The sequence below is a fragment of the Xenopus tropicalis genome, chromosome 9 (assembly GCF_000004195.4).
Source record: "Xenopus tropicalis strain Nigerian chromosome 9, UCB_Xtro_10.0, whole genome shotgun sequence".
NCBI lineage: Eukaryota > Metazoa > Chordata > Amphibia > Anura > Pipidae > Xenopus > Xenopus tropicalis.
This window is the reverse complement of record NC_030685.2, coordinates 56,590,455-56,617,719: the sequence shown is the minus strand read 5'-3', so window position 1 is coordinate 56,617,719 and position 27,265 is coordinate 56,590,455. Positions and strand designations below refer to the sequence as shown.

The window sequence follows — 27,265 nt, the reverse complement described above, 5'->3', positions numbered from 1 at the left end:
TTCCAACAGCAAGAGGCTGGCACTGTACCATTAACCAGAAGTGATACACTTATTTATTTTAGTGAAGAAGCATCTCAAACACAAAGAGGCCTGCATGACACTGTGTTGGAATATGGCTCTGCTTCAGTGTTGGGGCAGGTAAAATCTGCTTGTGTGTGTATGTGAGAGAGAGACTTAGGGACAGATTTATTAAAATGTGAGATAAAAGTTCACTACAGAGAAACTCACCCACTTTCTTTTCATTCCTATGGGGTTTTTAGAGGCTTAAACTTAAACGTGGGTGACCCAGCGGGACTCCGGTTCAATTCTCTAGTGCAGAACTTCTTGGGACCAGGATAAGTCTCCATGCAGCCTCCCGAGTCCCAGCAATCAGGGAGCCTATATAAAGCCTCTAGTTGCTGTAGGCTTTTATTTTTTCCCCAGGGAATCAATTAATAATTAATTAATAACGGAGCATGTTCCTTACATGAGTCTGTATTCAGGACATGTCAACCCCAAAAATATTTTTGCCTAATAAAAGAAAACGTAATTCTAAGCAACTTTGTAATGGTTTTTTAGTTATTATGTTGGTTTGAAAACCCGACATACTGTTCTTCCACTTCAGCTTATTCTTCTTCTTAGCTCCCCCCATTTTCTAAACGCTACCCCTTCTACAGTTTTAGGGGTACAACACCCAAACTCTCCACACTTCTTCCCTGCCCTATAGCGGAGCTTGTGCTTTTCTAAGCAATCCTGCCCCCATCTTTTTGTGGAGCTGTTCCGAACACCCATTACCCCAATCCCATTGACTTTGACAGGGAAGATTTTCAAACTGCTGCCAATCTTACAGCTTTGAGGCTACACCCCCCCAAACTTGAATCACATAGTTATGGGCTCAGCCTGAATGAAAATATGATGATTGTTGGATGCCCAAAAGTTGGCAGAGCTGTGAATAGCCAACCAGATTTTACCTATTGACGTTTAATGGTGAAAATTCAACCTGCTGCCATTCTCACAGTAATAATGCCAGGGTCCCCAAACTTAGGCACCAGGTAACTGCGGTTCAAGGTTAGAAAAAGTGGGCGGAGCCACCAACAACCAATCAGATTTCACCTATTGAATTTTATTGGTTTGTTGCCAGGGTTCCCAAACGTTGCACAGTGACTGGGTGACTACATACTCAAAGTTACCGTAGGAAAAGTGGGGGAGCTACCAACCGCCAATCAGATGTCACTCATTGACTTTCAGTGGGGAAATGTAAATTGCTGCTATTCAGACACTAGTAAAATAAGGGACCCTACATTTTGCACAGTGGTTTTTACTATATACTGTATATACTCGAGTATAAGCCTAGTTTTTCAGCACCCAAAATGTGCTGAAAAAGTCACCCTTGGCTTATACTTGAGTCGGGTGCCATGGGTCCCTCCAGACTAGCACCCTCTGTCCTTTGTGTGCAAATTAGGAAACCCGCAACCAGACCCTCCAGTGCCCTGGCCCGCCCCAAATTCATCTTCATCTACGATCCTCACCTGTCCCATTCTGCACTAGACATTGCACTTTGTATTCTATACATAGTTTTGAAGGATTTTAACTCTTTGGGGCACATTTACTAACCCACGAACGGGCCGAATGCGTCCGATTGCGTTTTTTTCGTAATGATCGGTATTTTGCAATTTTTTCGGAAAATTATCGCGACTTTTTCGTTACCAATACGATTTTTGCGAAAAAACGCGATTTTTTCGTAGCGTTAAAACTTGCGCAAAAAGTTGCGATTTTTTCGTAGTGTTAAAACTTGCGCGAAACGTCGCGCAACTTTTCACGCTACGAAAAAATCGCAACTTTCGGAATGGCTACGAAAAACTCGCGTTTTTTCGCGCAAATCGTATTAGTAACGAAAAAGTCACGATAATTTCCGAAAAGTCGTAAAGGCGCCGAAAAATCGCAAAAAATACGAAAAAGTCGCAAAATGTTCGTTTTCCAATCGGAATTTTTTCAATTCGGTCGGAATTCGTGTCTTAGTAAATCAGCCCCTTTGTGTTTTAGCTTGGTTGTTGATTGAGCTTGTTTACTATATTTCTTTTAAATAAATATTTAAAAACATATACCCCACTGATGCCTCATTTAATGTAATTTTATTGGTATTTATTTTGACTATTGAACGTAGCAGTAGCTGCTGCATTTCCCACCCTAGGCTTATACTCGAGTCAATAAGTTTTTCCAGTTTTCTTAGGTAAAATTAGGTACCTCGGCTTATTTTCGGATCGGCTTATACCGTTATACGGTAATTGTGATATCCAAGATTAGAAAAAGTGGGTGGAGCCACCAACATCCAGATTTCATTCAGTGACTTCACGTTTTTCAAACCAACATGAAGTTTATTCTCAAAATTCCCTTTCTAGTTCCAGATGGTGTTAATTAAACATAATCCAATGTTACAGGTGTATCTGTACATAGCAACCCCTGACATGCTCCAGGAACATATCAGTACCAATGAACAATCCTGGTATAAATCCAACCTCACTCACCCCCAATATATTTGGACATGTCTTCCAACACAGCTGCCTAGGCAGAGATATTATCACATTTTGGGTATCTATTACACTCACATGCAATGTTCCATTTTGTTTCTAATAGGCTTACTGTGCAACTATATATTATTTTTTGTTTATGCACAAAAACATAAGTGCAGAGCAAGTGCTGCCCTAAGTGTTTCAATACAATATTTACTGAGTGCCACGTACACTGGCATAAATTGTGTAAATTTGTGTGAGCGCACAGAGTAGAGGTAACATTCCCCGGATTATGTGAAGGTGCAAAGAAACTGAAATGTTATGTACTACTGACAGAAAGTAAAAATGCTTTCTTTTATAGAGTACTCCATTAAATAAACATATTGATAACACATATTTGGGGAAAAAAAGTCTAAATTGCTACTAGGGGTTACTAGACTTGGTACTGTATATAAAAAAAACCCTCATTTTGCCCAGGTGCAGTAACCCATAGCAACAGATTGCACAAGTCGTAAAGCAATTATTTTATTGGTTGTTATGGATTTTTGCACCTATGCAAACTTTAATTATATATAGGGGTTTGTCTTTTATTATACTCTCTAAACAGTCCCCCTAGTTATACAATGATGTAAGTTAAACTCAACTTTATGGGCTTTGTCAATAAATGGATTTCTTAGAAACTTGGCACCTAGTTATTGTATGCAGGCTTGGTCTTATAAAAACAGTTTTTTATTTAAAACTGTTTTTTTATTTTCTCTCCCCCCCGAAAATTTTCTGTGGACAGCCATGCCTGAAGAAAGTGCCAGACGAAAAACAGTTTAGAACTGCACCATTAGTATTTCTTGTTTAAAATGCCTTTATTGCATACATCTTAGGGCATTCCAGCAACGTTTTTTTATGAAGATAGTGCCAGACAGGTGATTGTATAATGGCGTGTAACCACTGTAATGCTGTGCAGCGTCTGATGGAAGCCTTCATCTGGTCCAGTACAGTACAACCCCCATTTTCCCATTTTTCAGGAGAGCAGAAAAAGTGGTGGCAAATCCAGGAACACGTAAAGTCAGGGAAATGCAATATGCATTATAAATTGGTGGACCACAAAAACTGTGCAAAATGCAGATTATATATGTTTGCATAGTCAGAATCTTAGTGATCCATCAGCAGTGATCTATCTGCCTGAAGATTTCTGGCACAAAACCATTCTAGACAGGATAAGAAGCGCAATAATAGATTTTTCTTGTACAGCTTTTTGTTACATTAATGGGCAAAATCCTTTATCCATTAGCAAATCCATATAAAATATCTGTTAGCTGCTAAGAGTAATACAGCAGGAATTTATCTGGAGGCAAATTGCTCTACTGTTCCTTAACTTCCATCTTGTTCAGGGTCTTCTTCTGTAGATAAATACACAAAAAGGAATGAGCCAGCATTATAGATTCTTTAAAAGGGACGTATACCTCTCCCATATATCAAAATGGCACAGAGTGCTCTTCACAACACTTTTGCATTTTTTATTTCAGTTTTTCATTACATTTTATCAGCAGTATTTTATACAGAAGGTATGTATAGGTATATATTATTGTATTTAAATATAATGCTACTTGTGTAGGTAACACTGTAACAAAAGCATCTAAAGAGCACAAAAAAACCTAAAAAATTAAGACAAAATGTAACTTGAAATACAATTATCTACATCATCAAAAAAAGATATTAATGCATAAACCCCCTTTAATTATTAAAGAGCATGCAACCAATCAATAGATAGCATTTACTGATTATCTGTTTAATAGCAAATGTTAATAAATGGTTCCTATGGGTTGCAAGACCTGTTGCAACTTCAGGACTTACTATATTACCCTATACAATTTCAGAGCTTTTGTGGAGAAAACCACATTCAATTACAGTTTCAAGTTACATTGGTACCTTATATATAATTGCCTTCTTAACCCATTGAAGGAAAAGTAAAGTTAGAATCACGGGGGGTGTCAAATGTATGCCCCCCCAGTGATTATAATCACTTACTTGATACCCTGGCCCAGTGCTTCTGTTGTTTGTTCTTCAGATTGGGTGGGCTTGCACAGTAAACTAAAACGCTGAATTTAAAGCAAAAGTCAATCTTTTTTTATTATCTTGTGCATGAAGATTGCTCTGTGGTGCTCCTACAGAAGTACCTTGGGCTGCTGCAGTTTTTAGCAAACAGGAACACTGGCCTGAGGGTATCAGGTAAACAGTTATAAACATAGGGGTGTGCCTAACATCTGGCACCCCAGTGATTATAACTTCACATCATTATAAACTAAAAATCAATGAAAAATAAATGATGAACCCCTTAATAAATATGACCAACTATTAAATCCCAGGCAAATTAAAGACTTCTTATATTACCTATTAATTCACTAGGATATATTATAACTTCAATATTTACAGATCTGATTGGTTGAATGGAATCTTCATTTGCACACAACACTAGTGCAGCAGAGAGTCACAGTATGCATGATACACAACACCCTATAGGCTGTCTACAGAACCACCCTCAATGAAATCATACAACTGTAAAAATGTCAGGTTTGGAACACAATCTGTGATTAATCTAGCTGGATGAATCATGTCCAGGTGAGACAATGAGTCCAGGAGAGGCAGGCATGCACAGGGTGCTTTCCATGTGTGGGAAAGTGTGGCTGTTACACTCTGCATCGGAGAAGTATAAGAGCGGGTCACTGACCCCCTTTGGGAGTGGGATGTTTGGGGTAAATGCTGGCTTTGTCGGTAAATACAATGAGAATGGCAGAGAAAGACGTATATAGGAAATCAGAAATCATAGTTTTCACACATTTTCACCTTGTGCATCTGCATTCTTACTGATATCACTTGCACTGGTTTCTGGTGTTTCACCGAATGATTCTGAAGGAAAACATAAACAAATGAAACATTTTTTACAATTGTTAGTATTACTCTCTAACACCATAGTGACTACACAGCAGGTTGAATATAGCAGGTTACTGCTGTAGCTGATTTCTACCGCCTGAATAATGCAAGTCTATATAAAGTGTATCTAACACCAGAAAATGAAAAGGACCCTAATTGCATTTACACATTATTTCTCACTTTACTTTTTTGAAAGTGCAAATTCATTTCTCATTAAAGTGGTAATTCACCTTTAAGTTAAATTTTAATAGGTTATAAAATTTCTTATTCCTAGGAACTTTACAATTGGTCTTCATTATTTTTTTGTATAGTTCTATATATATATAGAATTATTTGCCTTCCTCTTCTACATCTTTCTAGCTTTCAAATGGGGGTCATTGAGCTAAAAAACTATTGCTCTGTGAGGCTACAATGTAATTATTATTACTTTTTATTCCTTATCATTGTATTCAGGCCCCCTCCTATTCATATACCAATCTCTTTTTAAAACCACTGCCTGGTTGCTAAGGTAAACAAGACCCAAGCAACCAGATAGCTGATAAAATTGCAAAGTGGCCAAAATTTTAGGCACCCCCAAGTGACTTACCTTGTACCCTGGACTGGTGCCCCTGTTAGGAGAAAACAGCACCAGCCCGGGGTAGCAGTGATCACTTCCTTCTTCCTGTTCCGCGCGCGCATGCGCAGTAGAGTGAAAAGCTGAACTTTAACAAGAAAGTCATCTTTTCACTCTAATGCACATGCACCGGCCCAGGGATTTCGCCAGCAGAAGAAGAGGAAGGAGAAAGTGTTTGCTACAGCTACCCCGGGCTGGTGTGGTTCTCTCCTAACAGGGGCACCAGCCCGGGGTAGAAGGTAAGCGATTAAAGTCACTTGGGGGTGCCTAACATTTTGGCACCCCCAAGTGACTTAGCCTTTCCTTCTCCTTTAAAAACAGGTGCAGAAGGTATGTACTAGCTAGTCCAGTTCATGGCAATAAGCACATACAGGGTGCAGCTCTGTCTAGTCATTGTGGCCAATACCATAGCTGCAGATGATCGCTCAGCTTCAATGTGGCAGCTGGGGATTTGCACAAGCAGCGCCTCAGAGATTAAAAAGCCCACTGCCCACAACATATTTGTCTAGCTACTTACTGAAATGACTGAGTGATACAGGTATCTCTCCGGTAAAGGAGAGGTTCTTTATTAATAAAATGTACATTTATGTAGTCAATAAAACACATATTAAGAAAACATTTATATGGAAAGGAAACTAAAGAAAACATTATGGGGGTTATGTAATAAAAGGCACTAAGTTTGCCCAGGAGCAGAAAGAGGGTTTTTAAGGTATTGTTTTATTACTTTATTACATTGCAAATAATTTATTCTACAATATAAAATGTTATCCTTGAAACAAAAAAAATATTATATTATAATGTATTTATTATTTTTTCAAGTTGCAATATTGGTGTATAGGCAGCCATCTAGGTGCATTGTGCTGAGCTTTAAGAAAGAGCCTGTGGAATACATTAGAACTGCTTTCAGGTAACTTATTGTTTCTCCTACTGGAAGAGTCATGACTTGGCTGAGCTGGACTTGGATATTTACTATTGAGTGGTATCTCTAAATGGGGATGGGGGCAATTTTAGCAATCAGGAAGCTGCTATCTTGCTACCTTCCCATTGTCCTGCTGATTGGCTGCTGGGGGGAAAGGGAGGGGGTGATATCACTTCAACTTGTAGTGCACAAGTCACATGGCTAAGGGCACCTGGGAAACTAAGAATATGGCTAGCCCCATGTCAGATTTCATTACCGTGAACAATGCGATCCAGGTCAATGTCTCCAAAAATGAACTTCATCTTTTCCATGGCGTGTTCCCCATTGGAGGAGCCATGGACTGCATTCTGTAGAATACTCTTAGCAAATTTGGCTCTTAGAGAATCAGGGGAAACTTTCTGAGCCTCAGTAGGATCTGTGGGACCCATTAGTGACCTCCACTCCTGCACTGCATTCTCTTTGCTGAGAATCATCATTAAACATGGACCCCTGAAAGACAACAAAACATTGAGAGAATTCTTGTAGAGAAAGGCAGGCTTTGCAGGGGTCAGCGCCAATGTACAGCAGAGACTCTCTGTACATTTGTTTTACACTGAGTGTACTGGAGATATTTTCAGGTGAGTAAGAAAGCTAGGGCCCTCACCCCACCATCAAGATGTGAGTATTGTTACTACATAATTATAGGTACATCATTTCATTTAGTCATTTATATGGAGGACGTACACCCCCCTGAATAAATAACTTAGTGAGGCTCATTAATTAAAAGAATTAAGCAGCTACTATTATTTGGGTGCTCCCTGTGGTAAAGGGTCAAACTGGGCAGGTGGGGCACCGGGAAAAACCCAGTGGGCCCCAGCCCTTGTATGACCCACGGTCCCCACTGACTCAGCCCCAATCCACCTGCCGATAACAGTGGGCGCCAGTGCTCCCCCTCCCATCAATGCTGCAAGGAGCAAGTGTGGTACAGGGTGGGGGGAATGAGGGAGTAGCAGGACCGGTCTGGGGCAGGGGGCCCCCAAGCAGCAGCCCTGGTGGGCCCTGGACACCCCAGTCAGACACTGCTGTGGTTACTCTGGTTTAGCCATCATTATGTAGTGTAATCTCATACACTGTTTTGAGTTATATATTTTATACTGCACGTGGCACAGATGACATACACTTCCAGGTATCTATAACAACCTGTGCCAGAATTACAAAACACTTTAATACATGCTGATGGGCCAATGCCTATGTTACAGTCTGCGACTTTGATTTGTATCATATTTACACAATTAAATATTCAAGGATGCTAGGATGGCCTGAGTTAAGCAGACATTACAGTAAAGGAGCCCGTGGGATGCTGGGTATTGTAGTGTAACAACCAGTGGGAATATCAAACAACCAATGGGCGTATCAAAGGTTTCCAATGGTAATGTTTACCTGAATACACATATTATAAAAGTTAATACCTTGTTTACACAGTTAGCATTGAGTATGCTTGATGAATTGTTTATAAATCGTTACCTTCTGATAAGAAATATTTCTTACCTACACATATAGTTAACAAGCTGTTCAAAGAAAGGTTTCCCCTTGTGCTCCTTGTAAAATTCTTCAGCCATCTCTCTGCTCAGGTTTGCCTCCTTAATCTGAGAGATGGTAAATCCGGTCCCTTGGATCTGCTCTAAGATTTCATCTATTAAAAAGAAGGAAAGAGTATTTCTAGCTAAGCTGGTACTACATTGATACATTTGTTGTGGCTATAGTTACTGTAGGGACCCATAGGGTTAAGCTCCCTATGGTGTTATCTCTTATTCTTATCTTATCTGTATTGTTATAGGGCAGAGCCCTCTGATCTCAGGTTACTGTTATTAGGTTGCCCTCTATAGGTTTAGCCCAGGTTGACCACTCCCCTTGGCAGACTATATAATGTCTTGCACAAGGAAGTGGCTTCCTCTTTTGGCTGCATGCTGTGTTCTGGACAGATCCCAACTGAGCCTGGACCAGAACATAGGCCCAGAAGCCATTTGTACCCTAGGGGACCACCTACCCTAGTGCTAAGTCGGGGACAGGGCCCCGTGAACGAGGTTAAGCCAGCACAGACAGATTTGTTATAGCACCCTCTAGGAGAGGTGATTGTAGTCAGTCTATTTAGTAAGGGCAGTCTATAGCCCCAACCAGGAGTTGTAACAAAGGGTTTAGTCCACCCCGGCTCTGTAGTCGTTCTTTAGGGACCGGTTTTATTAGACGCCAGGTACCAGTGTTAGGAGCTCTCCCCTGGACCACAGTCGGCCGGAACACTCCCTTCTGAAAGGTCTATATCTCAGGTGTCAACTAATCCTCTGTGCATCCTCCAAGTGGGTTATTCTGTGCCTAAAGTGTCACATCTGCTGTACTATCTGTGACATCATACACTGCTGTGTCTGTGAGTATACCCTGCTGCACTATAAAGTTGTGCCTTTGTCCAATAAATTATACCATAGTTATTAAGCAAGAATCCTCTGGCGTCCATTATTCTCTATTTGCACTACACACCTCAGCTAGTTGTAGTTCAACTACACCCTCAGCTCCATCTAATTCTCCCATATAGCGGAGGCTCACCCCTTTGTATTAAGTGTCGCAATGTAACCCATGCTCACATTATCACTACTAGCCTGGGTTTGGTAAATTGGGTCAGAAAAGCGTTACATTTATGGCGCCCAACGTGGGGCCCGAAGGGTTAAATTCATTTTGAAATTTTCGGAGCCATTACCTGAGGGGCTGAGTAAAAGTGTGTGTGTTGCTTTAAATTTTCCTGACAGGCACTGCCGGACGCATTAGGCAAAAGGCGCCTGCAGTCCTGATCGAAATCTCAGATAACTAATTGGCCGTGGGTTTGGGCTTGAGGATTCCTCCCGTTACTCCCATTGGCTGGCGGATCTGTCAATCACCGCCCTTATAATTTGGCGCTCTTTTGCTACGAAATCCCGCGAGAGGCGGGTTGTTTGTGAGATTTGGCAGCCATTTTTCCGTGACCCTGACGTCACGGCGGCCATCTTGTGCCTCTCACTTGCATGAGCAGAAGAGACGCATGTGGGTGAGCTCCCTCCAAAGCTTCTGAGCTAACTTGTTGCGCGACTGCCAACACGCTAAACTCACCTGCACTACCTTTGCCAGAAATTATCTACCACTGCGGCTGCAGTTGGAACGGATACCTGCGCACCCCAGGACCAGCGGCTGCGGCCTGGGTACTCTCGCTCCGAGGTGCGCAAGACACAGTGAGTATCCCACGGCTGTGGGTACCCCATACCTGCATAAAGAGTCGGATCGCGGCCGCGACCGACATATACAGCAGGAAGCTATAAATACCAGCGTCACAGCCTACGCTACTGGGACTGTGCCTGTGCTTAGACCGGATTGCGGCTGCATCCGGATCTACCCAATAATCATTATCTTGCAAACCCTGTACATTAGACTGGCCAGTGATCCCCGAGCACGCCTACAGGAGGCTCTTGCAGTGTGGGATATCTTACAACAGGGGTTTGCACTACATTGCTGCGGCTGCAGCCATAACTTCATTGGTCCCAAGATGGCGACCCGCACTGATAGCCCGCCGCCACAGAAAAGGTATATGTGGCTGGGCACTTTTGGAGTTGAGTACGGAGATGAAGGGGAGGAACTGGTAGTGCCATTCTGTGGGTGCTGTGGACAGGAGGTTAGTAAAGCGTTGCAGGATGTGAGAGCCAGCTGCCCTGCCTGCACCAACAAATGCTGGACTGACCCCATAGTGAGGGTGGAGACCCCCCTCAGAGCCAGTACAAGCCCCATGAGGCCTACTACCCCAATTCCTATCCCAGAACCCAAGGAAATTGTATCACCACCCCAGGCTGAATCATCTGGGGATATATTGCTGTCCTCTTCCGACCACTCAGGAGAGGTTCTGGACAGTGTGTCTGAGGCCATATGGCCCTATAACAGGAAGGCAAAGTCAACAGCCAGTTCTGTGGGGGTTGAAGTCACCCCTGTGGAGAAACAGCTACAATTGCTGGGGCTCTCTGCCAGGCTAGGCAGAGGCCGCTCTACCACACCAGATGGGGCTAGTGGAGGATTATCACCGGGTGGTATCCCAGTACCTGGACAATCCAGGCGCAAATACCCCAAACCCAATTGGAGTGCCATGGAATTCGGGCGCCCCATAGAGAGGGACCCTCAGGGAGAGGAAGCCACTCCTCCACAGTTGCCTCCACAGGAATCTGAGGCTGCCATTGGGATGCCGGATACCCCGCCACCTCCATACAGTTTCAGTAAGGATGAGACCTGCTGGGTGGCTCCAGGCCGTGCAGACCCTGAAAAGTACCGGGCTGTTTCCCGGGTGCAGAAACTGATAAACTCTAAAGTTTATGAACTCTGGCAATTTTATATGCCTTATGCCCCCGAGTGGGTATACGATGAGGTGGACAAGCACCTTGATGAGTGGATCTACGGGGAGCTGACCCGTAGGGAGAAGATTGGCTTTGGGGGCTTGCTTACCACCAACCCACAGCGACGCCACCAGGATGTGGACTACCTTGCAAACATCGCCCGAGAGTGGTGGTTTGGCCGGACCGTCCTCAAACACCGGGTTCGCTCCTGTGGCAAGTATCAAGAGGACCGAAATTTCTCTTTGTTATCCGACCTCCCCAGTGGAGGCAAGATCGACAAGCCCCATCCGGGCTACTACATCTCTTACGAGGCTACAAAGGCCAGGTTTGACCGCAACCTCCATTAGGTGGGTGGAAAACCCCATGCGGTTCTGGATGCCCCTCCCTGATGGGATTTTCCCCCGGGTGGGAGGTGGGTAGAATGTCCCTAGCTGTTAAAGGGATTACCCACCATATTTGGGCACCCCTAAAGAGACTGCCGTATTTTTGCCGCCATAGGGTGACCCAGTTCTTCAAGTTATGTCCACAGTGGTGGACTTGTTTTCTATTAAGTTGGAACTCTCTCAAGGAGAGACTGTAAAGTTACCAGTTGGGTGAACAAACAAAGACTGCTGCGCCCCATCCCACTTCAACTTCTATTTTCATCTACCTCATCTAAGGGTAGAACCCTCTGCCTAATCCACACCTACAGAGTGCATGTCGGGAGATTCATGAACACTGGGTTAGGGTGGAAGGCCTGGACTTAATAAAGTTGATGGGTGGGGATGTATTACAGTTTAAATTGTGCCCAATAACAGTTTCTTTACAGCCAAGCATGTGCCTGGGGACCCCTGAGTGAAGGCAGGATCGTCCTCATGTGTAAGTGTATCTGTTATATCCCTGTTGCAGGTTACAGGTGGTATATCAAGGATACCTAAGTGTGTACCTGAGCACCACTGTTAAGGGGCAGGAAGGTGACTCAAGATTTCTAAGTATTGTGCCTGTTATACCTCTGTTGCAGAGCCAGAAGGTATTTCATGGATCTATATAAGTAAGTGCCTGAGTGATCCATAGTGACACTCATGTATTGTAAATGGTTTACAGAAACGTAACTAGTAACGAAACAGTTAAAATTTTCTGTGCCTTAAAATTTTCCTTTTCAGCTATCCAATGTACCGGATACTCCTCAGGAGAGGGTATCAGAAACGGATGTATGGGTACTGTATTTTTGCACTAAATCAATGCACTACTGTTATTGCTTGAAATGTGTACTTAATGTTATTTGCCATTGCCGGGTCGGAATGGAATTTTCCCCCGGGTGAATGTAGGGACCCATAGGGTTAAGCTCCCTATGGTGTTATCTCTTATTCTTATCTTATCTGTATTGTTATAGGGCAGAGCCCTCTGATCTCAGGTTACTGTTATTAGGCTGCCCTCTATAGGTTTAGCCCAGGTTGACCACTCCCCTTGGCAGACTATATAATGTCTTGCACAAGGAAGTGGCTTCCTCTTTTGGCTGCATGCTGTGTTCTGGACAGATCCCAACTGAGCCTGGACCAGAACATAGGCCCAGAAGCCATTTGTACCCTAGGGGACCACCTACCCTAGTGCTAAGTCGGGGACAGGGCCCCGTGAACGAGGTTAAGCCAGCACAGACAGATTTGTTATAGCACCCTCTAGGAGAGGTGATTGTAGTCAGTCTATTTAGTAAGGGCAGTCTATAGCCCCAACCAGGAGTTGTAACAAAGGGTTTAGTCCACCCCGGCTCTGTAGTCGTTCTTTAGGGACCGGTTTTATTAGACGCCAGGTACCAGTGTTAGGAGCTCTCCCCTGGACCACAGTCGGCCGGAACACTCCCTTCTGAAAGGTCTATATCTCAGGTGTCAACTAATCCTCTGTGCATCCTCCAAGTGGGTTATTCTGTGCCTAAAGTGTCACATCTGCTGTACTATCTGTGACATCATACACTGCTGTGTCTGTGAGTATACCCTGCTGCACTATAAAGTTGTGCCTTTGTCCAATAAATTATACCATAGTTATTAAGCAAGAATCCTCTGGCGTCCATTATTCTCTATTTGCACTACACACCTCAGCTAGTTGTAGTTCAACTACACCCTCAGCTCCATCTAATTCTCCCATATAGCGGAGGCTCACCCCTTTGTATTAAGTGTCGCAATGTAACCCATGCTCACATTATCACTACTAGCCTGGGTTTGGTAAATTGGGTCAGAAAAGCGTTACATTACAATAAAAAAATGCTGATTTTTGGCCACTTGCTTGCAGGGTTGAATTTTTACATGTTTCCATCCTAGAAACACTTGCTTATCTCTTCTACCAGAGTAATGTGAGCACAAACTGTATTTACATGTGCCATGCTGTTAGCACAGATACAGAATTCTACAAGACATCTCCTCTTAGCCCCAGAAGTGAATAGAAGCCAGCATTTTGGGGAACAGAAAATAAATATCTCCCTCTGCACCAGCTGACGCTTGGTAAATATGTTCCTGCTTACTGAGGTAACTAGCCAGAATGAATGAGAATTCAAAAAGACATAGAGAATACAAGAAATAAATCCTACAATATAAATTTATGCTGAGAAGTCCAAACCAGTGCTTTTCACAGACAGATATATAAAGTTTTTACGACAAATATCACCCTAATTAACCTTCAGTCTGAGCTTCCATGGTTATCTAGAATTGCTAAAAGACATGGCCTTTGGCCCTTAAGCACTGCTCTTGGTCCCCCTAGGGAGCCCCACAATTTTGGAACCAATGGCTTTAACTAATGACATTACTGGATCCCTCAATACTCAATACTGAGTCCTAAAAAATTCCTTAAAATTATCAGGTGTCAGAGACATTACACACAAAATTTAGAAAGAGTACTTTTCTTAGGGAAATTATATAGAGTTATATTGAGTCAGCTTATATTAGAGGTTAGGAGTCTTTCATTCTCTTACCTCTGTGTTCCTCCAATGCATCTGGTTTAATTGTTGCTAGAGTGTGTTCTACTGGGAAGAAGAAGTTGAGCTCCTTCTTAGCCTCTTCTGGAGTTGAGCTGCCGTGTAGTTGGTTAATATCGCTGTCATTGGGAGCAAACTGAGCTCGCAAGCTGAGAAGTTATAAAACAGAGACAGATTTAATAGAATGCAAATCCTGAAACAAAAACAGTAGGTGGAGGAAGGGAAAGTTTTTCTTTTGTTATTTATACTAAAGGTGGCCATACACGGGCCAAGAAAAGCTGCAGATGGTCTAACGATATGTGGTGCATTGATGCGGTCTTTGTACCAATGGCCAGCATACCTTCAATGTCATTTGATATTGTTTATCTCAAGGTGGGCAAAACGGGGAAAGATCTTTCATTGTATGACCATCTTAACTTGCCTATTTTCAGCTAAAAGGAATAAAATAGTTTTGTGGTTGACAGGATCAGTGACCCTTAAAGTAAAAGTGTAAAACTAAAGGTGTAAAACTACAGTACACCTTTAAATAAAACTAGGAATCAGGACAAATCTATTAAAAGACAAGCTTTTCAGGCATTCATTAATGTGACAATGAAAAGTATGAGGGATCATTTATGAGTCAAAATGAGCATCTTGTGAATGTGCAAAGGGTGATTTTACTATGTTTTTTACCCACAACGTAACATTTTTTTCCTCATAATTAAAAAATAAAAGTTACATCTGCACCCGATTCCTTAGACAAAAGTTCTGCAGGCCACTCTGGAAAACCTAAAGCTACCATCACCTTTAGTGCCTATTGGTCCAGGGTTTCCCTGTGTCAATAACTGCACTATGTGCAATCCACAAGGTGGCGTGATGGACCAAGTGCCACCAAGCGCAACTATGTGGAAGTGCAAGGAGTACCTTTTATGAATGGAATTCATTTGTACAACAGTTTACTCATTAATGAAACCTATTGTTTCCTAGTTAAAAAAAAAAAAAAAAAGCTAAAAAAGCTCCAGTAAACTTGCTTTGTGACACATTTTCCTGCAGATTTTTATTTTGTTTCACTTATTTTTAGTGTTACTGGCCTTTTAAGCAAGACTTTTTAAATTAGTTTATCATGTAATGTATCAGATATTCACTATGAAAAGAAATAAAAGAAATTAATTAATTGTCCAGTACTTGGGACAGCTGAAATTTTGATTCTTTCTTTACAATAACTGCACAAATATAAATATATATAAACATTTTCTACCAACCTGTCTGGTGCTTCACTCAAAGCTTGTCTCAATGAGGCAGGGCCTAGCATGTTCCTCCAGTGATCCACTGCATGATCTTTTACCAGTGCCAGGGCCAATACAGGACCACTAGGATTTTACAAACATAATTTCAGTTTTAATACAGAAAATGCTCAGTTGTTTTTATTTCCTTTATACATTAAAGAACTGGTGGGTACGAATGGGTTTAATAACTGGAGATTAGATTGTAAAAGGGCACATTTATTTAGCATTGAATATACAAAGGACATATTTGCGTAAGTGTGAATTTTCTCCTCATCTAACTGCTCTAAAGTTTGGGTCAAAACATCTGGAGCATTCTTCCGGCAACTTTAAGTATACACATTATTTTGTAGCCTTAGTACTATGCATACATTTGTAATGAGTAAAACACACTTGTGAATTAATGCTAAAAAGCAGTGAGGTATGTATATATTAGCCCAGAGGATATGATGTAGATAACGAGAGGTTACAGTGTCTTCTGTATCTTTATAACGGTAATTGGCCACTCTGGCAAAACCACTTTTGATGAATGTGTGGTACTCATTTTAGTTTCAGAAAATTTCCAATACTGTGGCAAATTTTCATTTTTGCACTTTAGTTAATATGCCCCTAAGCCCTTGCACCTAACCGAAGATTAGTGCAAAGTTTGTTCTGTTGGCTGTCTGCTGGTACTTCTGACACAAGGAGTAATGATGTGACCTGTAACTGACCCTAACCCTCCCAACCCGAACCCTACTCGACCTGGCTTATCCCCTCTATTTATAGACCCGCGCCTGACCCACCCCACAATGACATCACAAAAGGGGCGTGCCAGGCATGCACCTATAAATACAGAAGCTGGAAGAGCCAACCGGCATTGTAAGGATGCGGGTGGGGAGGGCGAGCGTAAGAGCTCAACCCGAACCCGCCCACAACCTGCAAGTGATGTACCAAGGTTGGTACCTGGGCCCACGGGTATCGGGCTGGCCGGAGTTCCCAAGGATGAGCTTTGTAGCTTCAGGTGGCCTCTTAACACAGATACCTTCCTTAGCAGTGGTGCATTAATTTGCCTCTACTAATTTAAGAGTAGAGTTTGCAAAAAGTGAACTTGAGTCAGTCAGTAGCAATGAGGAGCACATGCACTTAATGTGAGGAAGTTTAATGAGAGAGGCTGATTGTGCATGTACACTGTTTGCAAATCTATGCACCATACAGATGTGGAGGGGGGGGCAGAAGCACTTTGTACCTGTTTTTAGCACCTTGACCCAGTTTAGTAAATCAGCTGCAAGGTCCCTTACCTGGTCATCTGCTTAAGAAGAGCTGGATAATAGTCCTTATCAATGTGTTCTATATAGAACTCCTGAACTTGTTGCTCAGTCAGCATAACCTCTTTCTGCATTGCTATACTGAAGCCAGCATCTCTTATACTCTGCAAAATCTCATCTGAAAGGAATAAGGGGGATAAGTATATACACGGTCAATCTAAGAATTTTACAATACATGTAACAACCAAGGAAGGTTTGACATGCAGGTAAATCAAACCTGTGAAAATTATTCATCCTTGCCCACTGTCAGGCCAAGAAGTATTGCTCCTGAAACCCTAACCCGCAAAATGTTGCGATTGTAGGACACGCACACAACCTGTAACCATGTCATTTTGCAATGTACACTAATCTGCACACACCTTAGGGGTCTAGACAGAGAAACTTCAGGAGCAGAGCAAGAATGTAGTTCACAAGACCCAAAACCAACCCCACAATGTTCACCCAAATTTCAAACCCAACATGCCCGACCTAAGGGTTAACCCATGGTCCTGCACATGATTACTTTTAGTCCCTTCCTGGTCATTGTATACAAGCCCTGACTAGCATTCTGTGGATTCTAACAAATGCGAAAGGAGCTGCTGTAAGATGCCATAGGCAGTCATTATTTAGTGGGCTGCTGGAGGGGCTGTTTGGGCCTGAGTGTACTTGAAATTCCTGGGCCTATTTTGGCTCCCAGTCCAGATCTGCTTGCATAAAAGTTTCTTCAAAGCCCATGATAGTGGATTTTAATTCAGACACAATAGATCTTTTTTTTTACCTTTCTTGTCCTTCAAGATGTCTGGTCTGATCAGAGCTAATGTTCTTTCTGGTCTCACTGAAGTCAAGTCCTTTGGTGACTCATTGGAAATCTTGAAATTTGGGAAGAAAAAGGCTAGCTCACGGCTAGCTTGTTCCCGGTCATTGCTCCCATGTACAGCATTATACAAAACTTCTGTGCCATACTGAGCTCGCAGACTGTAGGAGACAAAAGGGTGCTGTTAGTGCAGGCAGATGCAGCATCAACAATATTTTCACTAAATATTTACTATGCAAGAAACATTTCAGTGGCTGATCTTTTACCCAGAATGCTTGGGACCTGGGGTTTTCTGGATAAGGGGTGTTCCATAATTTGGATCTCCAAATCTTTCTTATGTCTATTAAAAAATCATTTAAACATTAAATAAATCCAAGAGGATTGGGTTGCCTCCTTTAAAGAAGAAGTAATCCAAAAATGAAATAATTTTAAAAATGTGAATTATTTGATTTAAATGTCTATGGGAGATGGCCTTCCCATAATTCAGAACTTGATAAATGGATCCCATATCTGTAGCATATTTCTCCAAAATTATTGGTAATTGGATTTTGCCCAGCAAAGATCAGTCTTGGAATTCATTATTAGAATAACATGAATAAGACTATATCTTGGATAATATTACTTTTTGTACCATTTATTTTTTTATTAATTGTTTGTGAAATACAGTAATATAAGAAAGAAAAATAGGAGAAGTGAAAAAGAGAGGAGATTTATCAGTGGTGTGTGCGAACCAAGATAGTAAAATACTAAATGGGATAGTCACAGGATTAAACTCAGGAGACAAAATGTAATGTTAAAATTTAACAAATATTCTGCCCTAGAATGTAAGTTCTTCTGGAGAGAAATTGTGTAAACTTCTAGCATCTTTGTATCTATTATAACTGTATAATATATAACTAGTATATTTAATAACTATAATAACTATACCACTGTTTGTGTTTATGCCTTGCACTGTATACTATATTTGTGGTGCTATATGAATAAATAAGTAAAATAAAATATTCATCTCTGTATATTCCCCTCAAAAACAAGAAAGTCATGGTTTCATAGACATCCCAAAAGTTTAGCACTGAGATTGCTAAGAATGTGCATTTAAAACATACAAGTTAGTTATGTTAGCTGACCTGACATAATAGGGCTTGTTTACAAGCCTTAAGGGTACATATGCAAAAGCGCTCCCCTTGGTGCTCATATAACAAAAACTTGCACCCCTTGCACAGTGCCCCAATGTGGGCAGTGCCTTCTTCAGCTCCCTTACTTGCACTTGCAAATGACATATAAGTTAGAGGCTGGAAGAGTCACACCTACATGCCTAGCTCTGCCCCCCCCCCTGCCCACCCAATTCAAACCAGTCTGTGGCAAAAAGCACAATGCCCCAAGCAGTGAGCAAAGTGCAAAAAAATAGCCAACTGTAGCCTTTTGTGCACTTTGCGCACTGTGTAATATTTTGCCTCTTCCTGACCATATTTTTACACTTACCTTTCTGGTTTTTCTTTTTTGGCTATTTCGACATCTGTTGGCCCTATAAATTCTCTCCAAGCTGGAATCACATCCTCATCCTCATCGGACTTAGATATTATTAAAACATGACATGGACCACTAGACATGAATTGGATAAGCTCCTGGAATTTTTCCTACACAAACCAATATGCAAGTGCAAAACAGGTGAATGAGTTGCATTCCATATAAATACATTCATATATCTGTATATATTCTCTCTCATATACTATAGTGCCATATTAGCCAATAAATCACCAATTTTACAATCCGCAGGAAGCATTTAATAGATAACCAAGTAGAATTTAATTTATTGAGGGTTTTTGTTTTTAGTATCTAGTTTACTAACACAACAGGACTCATTTACAATGTCCCACACAGTGTGCAAATCAACATTTTTTTGCACTTTTTGCATTTTTTTGTGCAAATAGCTGCAGGCCTCTGCACACCATTTTGGTGAACTCACTAATGTTTTCTGTACTATATTACAAAATCCCACTACTCCTTTTGTTACCTTTTGTGTTTATACTCACCTCTCCTTCTCTGTGCTGGTAAAACTCTCTTGCTTCCGATTCTGTCATTGTACTTTCTTCGTTGGCCAAAATCTCAAACCCTGATTCTTGTATCTGAAAAGATGTATATATTTTGTTAAGCTCTCTAGTAATGATCACGGTGGACAAAATAATATCAGTTATTGAATAATGGCATGGCAAAATTTACAGTAATTTAGTGTACTAGAGGGACTTGGGATACTGAATACCTTTGGCTGATGTGTGTGTGGATTAGTACCGCAGGTCTGAGCTCTGTACAGCATCCATACATGCATTTCTGACTTATTGAAAGAGTGAAAACAGAGTTGCCATAGTTCAGAAGAAGGACATTTTACTTCTCTTTGTTAACTTGTATAAAATAAATGTGTCTGTGTCTTTCTTTAAAACATCACATGCAAAAACAATCTTAATCTTTGTTAAAATACAGGGCCACTTTAGTCCATTCAAATGCAACAACCAATCACTGACTTTTCTTATCGGAGACTGCAGACGAAATGAAGGATACAGTCATTGGTATAATAAGTTCAAAACTTAGCTATTAGCACAGCATGCACCTTGTACCCACCCCTAGTGAATTACACCAAGTGAATTACACCTTTGCCCGCACATTCAAAGTGCACATTACAGTGCTCTGGAGTGCTAGAAAACCTAGTATTTAATGGCTGCCTTGAGTAAGCAGTGAGAACAGGGCTACCAATGCTCCCTGCGCCCATAGACACTTACAGTACATATAAAATTGTGAGCTAATAAGGGCCATGCCCCTTTATTACAACTGAATACTGTTTTCCCATTTTTGTCCTAATTCTTATCTGTAAAAAGACTGGATAATAATTAACTTTCTGAATATACCTTTGAGTCACTTTACAAAATGGCTTAATAAACAGCAACTTCTATATCTAAATAAACATGTTTCTCAAGGTACGCACCTTCATTATAATTTCATCTGTTTTGCCATGTGCAACTGCATCTGGTTTAATAATGGCCACGGTGTAAGATTTGCCTGCCGGGACTGTTATTGCAAAAGAATAAGGTGCACAAAGAAACATTATCTGGATTCTTTTATTTTACTGGTTTATAAACAATTTGATCCTTTATCATGAATTTTAATTAAAAAGGTACAGGTACAATATAATAACATTTTTGGTTCCAAGAAGTTAAAACTCTCACCAAGTTCTTCATCCTCAGTCTGTGCTTGGACAGGGACAATTTCATCTTCATCCTCTAGAATAGCCTCATCTTTTATCTGTATTAAAATTCAGTTAAAACATAGTCCATAATGATAATGCCAAAAATGTAATTGGGTCACCCTCCAATGTGGCTCTCAGCAGCCTTTACTCTTTTTCCCATTACTTTCCATAGCTGACCAACATATCTCCACGCTAGATACTTGTTACTTCTGAAACACAACTTTGTTCCTGTTCTCTTTCCCCCCAAATTACCAGTGTTCCTGCACTCTTCAACTTAATCAGAACTCCTTTCCTCCTGCTTCTAACCTTGCCAGAACTCCTTTGCTCCTTCTTTGTCTGCCTTGTAAAAACAATTCTCCCTACTTCCAGTACCTCCCTAAATCTCCTCCTCCTATCCCTATCCTGCAGCTCTTATTATCAATATTTTTCTTTTTTTTTTATTGTGCAACTTTTTTTTGTGGCCTTTGGAGTCTACAGACGTTTTTTTTCCAATGAAACCTGGTGAAAAATTTCGCTCATCACTAGTAAGCTTCTATAAAAAAATTCTCAGAGGTAATTAGAGAAAGTTTGTTGCATATAATTTTTGTAACATAGTAATTTGGGTTGAAAAAAAAATTCCAACCTTTACATCTAGACCATCGGCAACATGTGTTTTCTGATGGTCTTAGGCGACTCCTATGAAATGGTTGTTCGACCCCCAAAGGGGTCCCGACCCACAGGTTGAGAACCTGAAAACCTCCTTAAGAGGGAAAAATTCTATCCTGACTCCATGGTAATCATATCAGTCCCAGGATCACCTAAGTGCTAATTTCAGTAACCCTGTATTACTTGCTAAAAAGTCATTCAACCACTTCTTGAATCTGTCTGCTCTATCTTTGTTGTCGCGGGCGACTAATCTCCCTGCAATGCCATCCCACCGGCTAGAATGTAAATCGTTGCGGAAAATATAGTATAGTAGTAGTACACTATAGTAGTAGCAGTAGTTATAATAGTAATAGTAGTATTGACTGCAGCTAAACTGTACCCAGAAAACCCTGCATTACTAGAGGGCCCTGGCATAAATTCATATATAATACACAGGAGTCATGACTATCCTGTAAATTATATGGTTATTATTTTAATAATTAATGTACCCCTGCTGAGGATATCAGAAGTCAACTCGGGCTCATGCTTTTATATGGTCATGGAACGCCTCTGTGACTTATAATATCCTTATATTTTACAAAATGGGGTACTTTATCCACTAAACAGGTATGGGATCCATTATCTAGAAACCCATTATCTAGAAAGTTCCAAATTATGGGAAGGCCATCTCCCATAGACCCCATTTTTATCAAGTAATTAATTTTTTTAATTCTCACTGTAATAAAACAGGACCTTGTACTTGATCCAAACTAAGATATAATTAATGCTTATTGGAGGAAATCAATCCTATTGGATTTACTTAAAGTTTAAATGAATTTTTAATAGACTTAATATTTGGGGATCCAAATTATGGAAACATCCTTTATCTGGAAAACCCCAGGTCCCAAGCATTCTGGGTAACAGGTTCCATACCTGTATAATATGATATATACTGTATATATATATATATATATATTATTATATACCATCTTTATTATACCATCTGCATCTGCTTGTGTGTGAGTATTTATAACCCTGCTTAACATCTTGTCTTGGACAATAAACTTGTTAATAATTCAACAGCAAGAACCTTTCTGGCGTCCATTCTTACCAACTGCACTACACAGCTACAGTGAGTTGTAGTTCAAATACACCCTCATCTCCGGTCAGGTCTCTTCCACCTAAGCGAAGGCCCATCCTAAGAAAGGGAGTTGCATGTAACACATGCTCTCCATATAACTAGTAGCTTGGTTTAACCTAATCCATAGCCAAACAAGTGTTACATATATATATATATACATATAATGCCCCCCTTTCACTTGCAGAGCTAAAACTCCCAGAAAAAAGGTAGAAGCAGGTCGGACTTTCAAATTCAAAGAGAAAAGGAGCTTCTATATCAGCATATATACATTGTACCATCCACACAAAAAATGTTTCATTGACATCTAATCACCAATTCTGTCTGTAAGGTTTTGTTAAAACTAAAATATCTCTTTACCACATGACGCTCTGAGCCTTGGCTCAAAACTTTCTTTTCTGCTGCCAGTTGCTCGATTATTGTCTTCTGCAGTAAAGGCCCATTGGCTCCTCTCACCACTGCCACCAGCTCCCCTCCCTGTAAAATTGGACTACAGTTAGAGAAAGCAATCTATCAAACTGAAAGCCAGAGACCTCTTAGCACTGAAAACAGTATATAACTGTATTTTGCATTTATTTTTATTTTATTAATGTGTTTTACTGTACAGAGCTGCATGTACCAGTAGTGCCATATAATTATATATAGATACATACATACATTCACTGAGGAATTGGATCATAATGAAATTATGAATCAAAAAAAAGAATGCAGTGCAGTCCTCCAGTTTACAAACAATCCTTTAATAAGGATTATAGTAAACAAGTAAAAGGGCCACTATTAATCAATTTTCAGCATATGCCAAATAAGAATGTTATAGGGTACCTACTGGTGAAATTTTTTTCTCAAACTAGAGGTGAGGGGGATTAGAGGCAGCACTCTGGATGAGGCAAAAAAATGCTCCAAAGAGTGCTATGCCATCTGCACCAGGAGGGAGCTCCCGGTGCCACAATTTGTCACACGTATGTGCGGTGCAGATGGCATAGCTCTAAAGACCATTTCTTGCACTAAATGTTAATGTGCTTTATTAGCCTGCACAATTTTCAACCAATAGGTGCCATTTAAATATGTCTGTATCCCAATATTAATTTGGCAGTATAGTATTTAGGGGGCTGTAGCCATGGAGCATATAGAGAAATGAATAGCCAATTACAGTAACTCACCGCCAGCAAAAGGAAGGTGGGCTCACATTTTCCTCTGTACTTCATAAGTGAATCAATGGTATCTGATTCTGCCTGGGTTTTGAAAAACAATTGAAAGTGAGTCTGGTACATTTTAAGAACAGATGAAGAAAAACCTTTCCTAACAGTAGAAAATGCTTGTCCCACACTTTTGTAGGGAATGTTTGGTACAGTTGTGATGTGCAGTTCTGACCAAAAGTCGGAGCCAAATACACTCTATAAAGGAATAAGAGTTAATTTACGTGCAGTGAGCATGCAACTTTTTTTTTTAACCTGTAGGGCAAAAATTATATTCATTTCTTCTGAGGCAATAAAAATGTTTAATAATCTACCATGTTTGCTTCTTTATTTGTCTTTTATGTTAAATTAAATGGAGGTGCATTTCAAAATATTCCGATTTCAGTAGTTTTAGAGTTTTTTGAAACCACAAATAAACTAATTTCCACTTAAACCACAAATCTCTAGTCATTTAATAAAAGATCTGAATCAAAGAAGCACAAATGAATTAAAAACCGGAACAAAAACGAAAAGAGCACAAAAACCTCAATTTTTTTTGTTTCTTATTTATAAGAATTTTTGTGCACTTAAAAAACACTCCAGAAACCTCTAAAACCACAAAGATTGTTAAAGCTTGCCTACAGCTTGCCCATTGACTTCTACATGGCCTGAACAGCTTTTAGATAGGTTTCTTTTGTGTTCATTGTTTAATAAATTGTGAATTTTTCGTGTTTTCCTGTAATTCGTAAATTCCACAATTGTTAGCACTAAAAATAACGATTCTTCAAAATTAAAAAATACGAATGTTAATAAATGGATTACTAAATTTCCTCTTTGAAAGATATAACAACTTTTAACAATGATCTATATCAGTTTTCTTAATCTCTGCTTATAATTATTTTCTCACCACAGCAAAGTGAAGAAGGTCATCCCCCAGTTCATTTTTTATTTTTCTAAATAAGCTGACTGTTGGTTTGCACGGGCCACACCAGGCTTGATAAACATCCACCACTGAGTAAAGAAACAAACATAACAAGGTTAATTGCAAAATTATTTCTAATTTTAATAAGCTCACACAATGTTTTGCTAGTAGAACCTGTACACCGAACATCATAGGCCACTTTGGCTTTTAGTGCTTTCTGGTCCAAACTTCACATAACCAAAACAGTTTTTGTGGTTAGCTAAGTGCAGTTCTCTCCTTCTTTGCATTTGCTGGCCTCTTCTTTAATGTTCATGATTACTTCAACCCTTTGGGGCTGATTTACTAAGCCACGAATCCGAATGGGAAAAATTTGGATTGGAAAACAAACATTTTGCGACTTTTTCGTATTTTTTGCGACTTTTTCGTAGCTGATACGACTTCCGCGAATTGTCGCAACTTTTTCATAGCCATTACAAATTTCGTGAATTGTCGTGACTTTTTCATAGCCATTATGACTTTCGTGAATTGTAGCGACTTTTTCATAGCCATTATGACTTTCGTGAATTGTTGCGACTTTTTCATAGCCATTACGACTTTCGCGAATTGTTGCGACTTTTTCGTATTGAGCGCTCGAAAAAGTCGCAAAATACCGACCATTACGAAAAAAACGCATTCGGACGCTTTTCGGACGTTCGTGGATTAGTAAATGTGCCCCTTTGTCTAGTACTAACTTTTTCAGTTCCAATGGAGTTTTTATTTAAATTTAGGATTATAAATTTGGTGATATAAATGAAACAAAATTGAAAATGTAGTCATTAAACACTGATATAGTTACTGTATTTCTAAGTGGTTTACTCACTTCACTTGGCCTTCATAGGCCTTCCAGTTTGACATGATTCATCTAAGTTACACAGTGCTAAAAAGGTTTTCATCTTACCAAGAAGTCCTTTGGTTGATAGGGCCTCCTCCCATTGTTCTTGATTGCTGAGTGCAATCTGAAAAAGAGTACTCCTTTTCATTAAGTACCATATAGCACAGCATCTACCTGTATATTCATCTCTAACCAGGCAATGCATGTATTTGCATCATAGGATTGTTTCTGTTTTAAAGGGAATGTAAACCTCCATAATAAATAAATTTAAAAATTCTCATTTTTTTCTAGATTTCAAGGTATTAGAAGTTTTTACACTACTTATGTAATAAAATTAATGACAGCTTCACCTGCTGGTCAGTTTTTCCAGCCTTGCAAAAACTGGCAGACAACTTAAAATGGAACCTCTTCTGATCCTGCTCTGTTTAGAAAAGCCCAGAGGAATGCCAGTGTTTTTTTCTGCTAACAGCGCACAGCAAAATCAGAAGAGCCCCTTTTCCTTTACTGAAATTTGCTCCTGACTGTAAGGAGGTCAGCATACCTGACCAGTAGATGGTGCTGTTGTTTCAAATACATTCTTTTGGCGGTGTAAAATTTGCTAATATCTAGAACAATTTTACAAGAACGTATTTTGAAGGTTTACGTTTACTTTAAAACAATACTATTATCATTTAACCTTCTCTCTAACTGAGATAATATGCTCTGTGCAAAAGAATTTGTTTTTCATTCATTAAATTGAACAACTGTCTGTACTTTCTGTTGTCTGTAAATCATTTCCAGGGGCACTTTACTGAAGGCCAGGCATATGACATTACATTTACTCTGATCCACACCCTCCTACAATGATATATGCTACAGGGCACAATTATTACATTAAAGTTATGTTATAAAAGCAAAATGACACTACCAAGTAGAAAATCTAATGTGTGTGTATATATTATTATGGTTGATATATTGTGGTCAATGTAAAACCAGGGATGTTTCCAGGGGCTAAAATTGTCCAGACTGGGACCATATTTAGGTGGTTCAACACCCAAAAACTGTTTTTAAAAATTAATTCTAAGCAACTTTCCAATAGATATAAATTACACTTTTCAATTATTTTACATTTATTTGTAATAGTAGCTGCAATTTAAAGCAGTATTTGTTTATCCCTTGCTGTTTGCCTGTCCTGACTCTTGAACCAATGTAAAATAAATCAGTTATCTGCCAGATCTGTTAATCAGCTGCTTCTGCTACATTGTTTCAAGAGTGAGAACCAGGGTTGTCGCTGGTGCGTTTTATAGCAATTAAAAAACGTTCTTAACTAAGGTATATGAAAAAGTTGATTTGAACTATATTTTATTTCTTTTTGCAAAAAATAGGTTTTGGGTGGTGGACCCCTTTGAAAACATTGAGTTTGCTGCTAAAGTGCCATTCCTAGTCTGTCTTTATAAGAGTAAAGTTTGTGACACCAATATTTAATTGGAACTAAATTAAATGCAACAATCCCCTCACCTGCAATGTAGATTCTCTTTTCTTCCCAGCCATGACTGGCGAACAAACTCTATCTCATTCACTGGGTCCGCTTATTCGCAGAACACAAACTTCCTAGCAACCAGGACGCTCAGAACGCATTTGTTACCATGGCGACAAAATGTACAGGATATACTGCAACAGCACAAACGGAAGTAGTGGG

The 27,265-nt window shown here is 40.1% G+C and overlaps 1 protein-coding gene across 2 annotated transcripts; it reads right to left on the bottom strand.

The window, feature by feature from the left end:
• Positions 1 to 3,327: 3,327 nt before the first annotated feature.
• nme9 (NME/NM23 family member 9) lies at positions 3,328 to 27,245 on the bottom strand. 2 transcript variants are annotated; one of them, XM_012970127.3, is made up of 17 exons: positions 27,085 to 27,245; positions 25,654 to 25,711; positions 24,702 to 24,805; positions 23,780 to 23,851; positions 22,980 to 23,096; positions 20,838 to 20,913; positions 20,597 to 20,679; positions 19,653 to 19,745; positions 19,102 to 19,256; positions 17,587 to 17,783; positions 16,803 to 16,947; positions 15,505 to 15,612; positions 14,261 to 14,412; positions 8,474 to 8,618; positions 7,203 to 7,435; positions 5,328 to 5,390; positions 3,328 to 3,883 (listed from the first exon to the last, which is right to left on the bottom strand). In XM_012970127.3, the coding sequence occupies exons 1-17, from the start codon at positions 27,115 to 27,117 to the stop codon at positions 3,855 to 3,857; spliced, it is 1,863 nt and encodes a 620-aa protein (XP_012825581.1). In that variant the 5' UTR covers positions 27,118 to 27,245; the 3' UTR covers positions 3,328 to 3,854. The 2 variants fall into 2 exon arrangements, with proteins under 2 accessions (XP_012825581.1, NP_001121456.1); NM_001127984.1 differs by lacking the exon at positions 3,328 to 3,883 and having other exon boundaries at positions 3,978 to 5,390; positions 27,085 to 27,209.
• Between the last annotated feature and the right edge of the window lie 20 nt (positions 27,246 to 27,265).

Bases quoted from the DNA above. Each gene is read 5' to 3' on its own strand.
- nme9 (XM_012970127.3), bottom strand. From the start codon at position 27,117: ATGGCTGGGAAGAAAAGAGAATCTACATTGCAG. The intron at 25,712-27,084 runs GTGAGGGGATTG...ACTCTTTTTCAG, and splicing joins AAAGAGAATCTACATTGCAG to ATTGCACTCAGCAATCAAGA. The intron at 17,784-19,101 runs GTAAGTGTAAAA...TGTCTCCTACAG, and splicing joins AAAAAAGAAAAACCAGAAAG to TCTGCGAGCTCAGTATGGCA.